The following is a 2,568-nucleotide window of genomic DNA, read 5'->3' on the forward strand; positions in this document are numbered from 1 at the left end:
TATATTTTTAATAGCATTCATTCTTACATCTGTTATGCACTTTTCCTCCTCCTACTCTCTATTGAAAACTCCAATACTCTCATAGTCTTAAATCTGTATCCACTTTTCCTAAACCTATAGATATTTACCTTAAAACCCCCCCTCTCTCTCCCTTTGCATTATTTAGGCCCCTTTCTCTGGGGGCGTACTGACTAGTTTTCTAGAGAAATAAGGATCAAATCTTGTTTGGTAACCATTGAGGACAAATGAGACGAAAAGGATTTCATTGCAGAGGGAAAGGAGAGGGATTAGACAGAGAGCTGGGCACTGTCCTCTAGAAGAAACAGGAGACAGTTTATGTATATAATGGAGACGCCAGGTAAGTTGTTGCATTTTGATGTTTACTCATTTATTTTTCCCTCAGGGTCAAGGCCATGGACATCTGGAACCACACCTCACTATCAGACTTTATCCTTTTGGGCCTGTTCAGCTACTCACCATATGACTTCTTCCTATTTTCCCTTGTCCTTCTGGCCTCTGCTGCAGCCCTGGCCGGCAACATCCTCTTCCTCCTGCTCACCCAGGCTGACAGGCGCCTGCACACCCCCATGTACTTTTTTCTCAGCCAGCTCTCCATCATGGACCTGACCATAATGGGCGCAGTGGTGCCCAAGATGGCAGCCAACTTCCTCTCGGGAAGTAAGTTCATCTCTCGGGGTGGCTGTGCCACTCAGGTCTTCTTAGTGGTCACGGTAGCAGGGGCTGAGTGCTCCCTCCTGGCAGTCATGGCCTATGACAGGTATGTGGCCGTGTGTCTCCCTCTGCGGTACCCTGTGCTCATGAACTGGAAGGCCTGCTGCCTGATGGCCTTGGCATCCTGGATGGGTGGAGTGGCTGACAGTGTGATTGATGTAGGGATGGTCTTCAGCTTCCCCTACTGTGGCTCTCTCCAGGTGGACCACTTCTTCTGTGAGGTCCCTGCCGTGCTGCGTCTCTCTTGTGCAGACACATCCCTCTTTGAGGACCTCATCTATGCTTGCTGCGTGATCATGCTGCTGCTGCCCCTGGGGGTCGTTGTGGCTTCCTATGCCCGGATCTTCATGGCTGTAATTAGCATGACCTCCACTGAGGGGAAACAGAAGGCTCTGTCCACGTGCTCCTCCCACCTGGCTGTGGTGGGTCTTTACTATGGGGGAACCATATTTAGCTACATGCAGAGAGCCTCTGCTAGGACTCCAGTGGGGGACCGAGCCACCTCCATCTTCTATACCATCCTCACCCCAATGCTCAACCCACTCATTTACAGCCTGAGGAACAAGGAGGTAATGAGGGCCTTGAAGAAGATGTGGAAGATGCAGGGGAGATAGAGAGTATAGACATGCCCACCCTTCTGGGGCTCCCTCTCTTGTTCTTCTCCTTCCTCTATAAGCTCAGATTCTTTTGTGGCTCGTTTTCCTCCTCTGAACAAATGAACCCTCTGCCTGGCTGGGATGAAGCTATGAGCTGAGCAATCTGAAAGCATTGAATGGAAGATGTCAAGGAAACAGATAGTAGTAATTAATTTCACACTGAATCATGTTTCTTTTGTTATTAAACAATGGAAAGAGACTCGTGCCTTCTTGAAATTGTACATTAAATACAAGAATCAGTGTGTAAAGACAAGAACTTCCTCATAGTCTTCCTCTAAGAATAACACCATGAAAGGTAAAGAGATTACAAGTGTGTCATTTCTTTTGGGGAGGGGGAGGTCAGGTTGATTCTTTCTCATCAACACCAAGGTTATGATCTCAGAGAGGTGGCAATTAGCAATTCTGAAGCAGGACCTTAGTTCCCTTCCCAGGAATTGAACCTAAGTAGTCTAGATGAAATCCAGAAATCCTAGATGCTAATCCACCAGGGTAGAGAGGCTAGAAGCAAAGTTGATTTGGATCTTGCCCCATTTGAAAGCAAGAATATTTCACGGAGGTAAAAACTGTAAAAACAAGTACAAAATGTATTATTATTAGCACAACACAACATGTGGGAGAGCACAGAGAGAAGCAGTTTATTTATTTAAGACAGAGGCAAGGCAGAAATACACACCTGGAGAGAAAGGGTATGGGCATCTTCCTTAATGAGGAGGAGCACAGTAAAGAGGTGGCTAGTCATTTATCTAGGAACAGATCTTCTGGGTCTTTGTTCTCCTCTGGCCAAACATCTCACTTCTTTTTTCCATATCTGAACTTCCTTAGCACCCTGCCTGATATTCACGTGCATCTTTTTGCTAAGCTGGATTCCAGTGCAAAGGCTAAAAGGAGTATGACAACACATATTATGGGATGATGCCTCCCTCCTTGGGAGTCTTTTTGCACATGTGCAGTTGAGGAGACTTCCTTGACCTCAAGAATGAGAGATGTGGTCCTCTTATCTCTTTACTCCAGCACAGTTCAGATCCTGACATTAACTTTGTGCTTGGAGTGTCTAAGAAAAATAAAATTTCAGTTTGACAAACTCCCACAGCTCAACCCCTGAATCCATCTATCTGCTAACTCAGTTGGGAGAGAAATGAGGTGTGAGGATAAAACCCTGGCAGAAACTAGCTTCTATCCA

At 46.2% G+C, this 2,568-nt stretch overlaps 1 protein-coding gene across 1 annotated transcript; it reads left to right on the plus strand.

The window, feature by feature from the left end:
* Window positions 1-399: 399 nt before the first annotated feature.
* Window positions 400-1,346, plus strand: LOC112587066 (olfactory receptor 2M5-like). Its single transcript, XM_025294129.2, has one exon. The coding sequence runs from the start codon at window positions 414-416 to the stop codon at window positions 1,344-1,346; it is 933 nt and encodes a 310-aa protein (XP_025149914.1). The 5' UTR covers window positions 400-413.
* Window positions 1,347-2,568: the final 1,222 nt, after the last annotated feature.

Source organism: Bubalus bubalis, chromosome 9 (genome assembly GCF_019923935.1).
Source record: "Bubalus bubalis isolate 160015118507 breed Murrah chromosome 9, NDDB_SH_1, whole genome shotgun sequence".
NCBI lineage: Eukaryota > Metazoa > Chordata > Mammalia > Artiodactyla > Bovidae > Bubalus > Bubalus bubalis.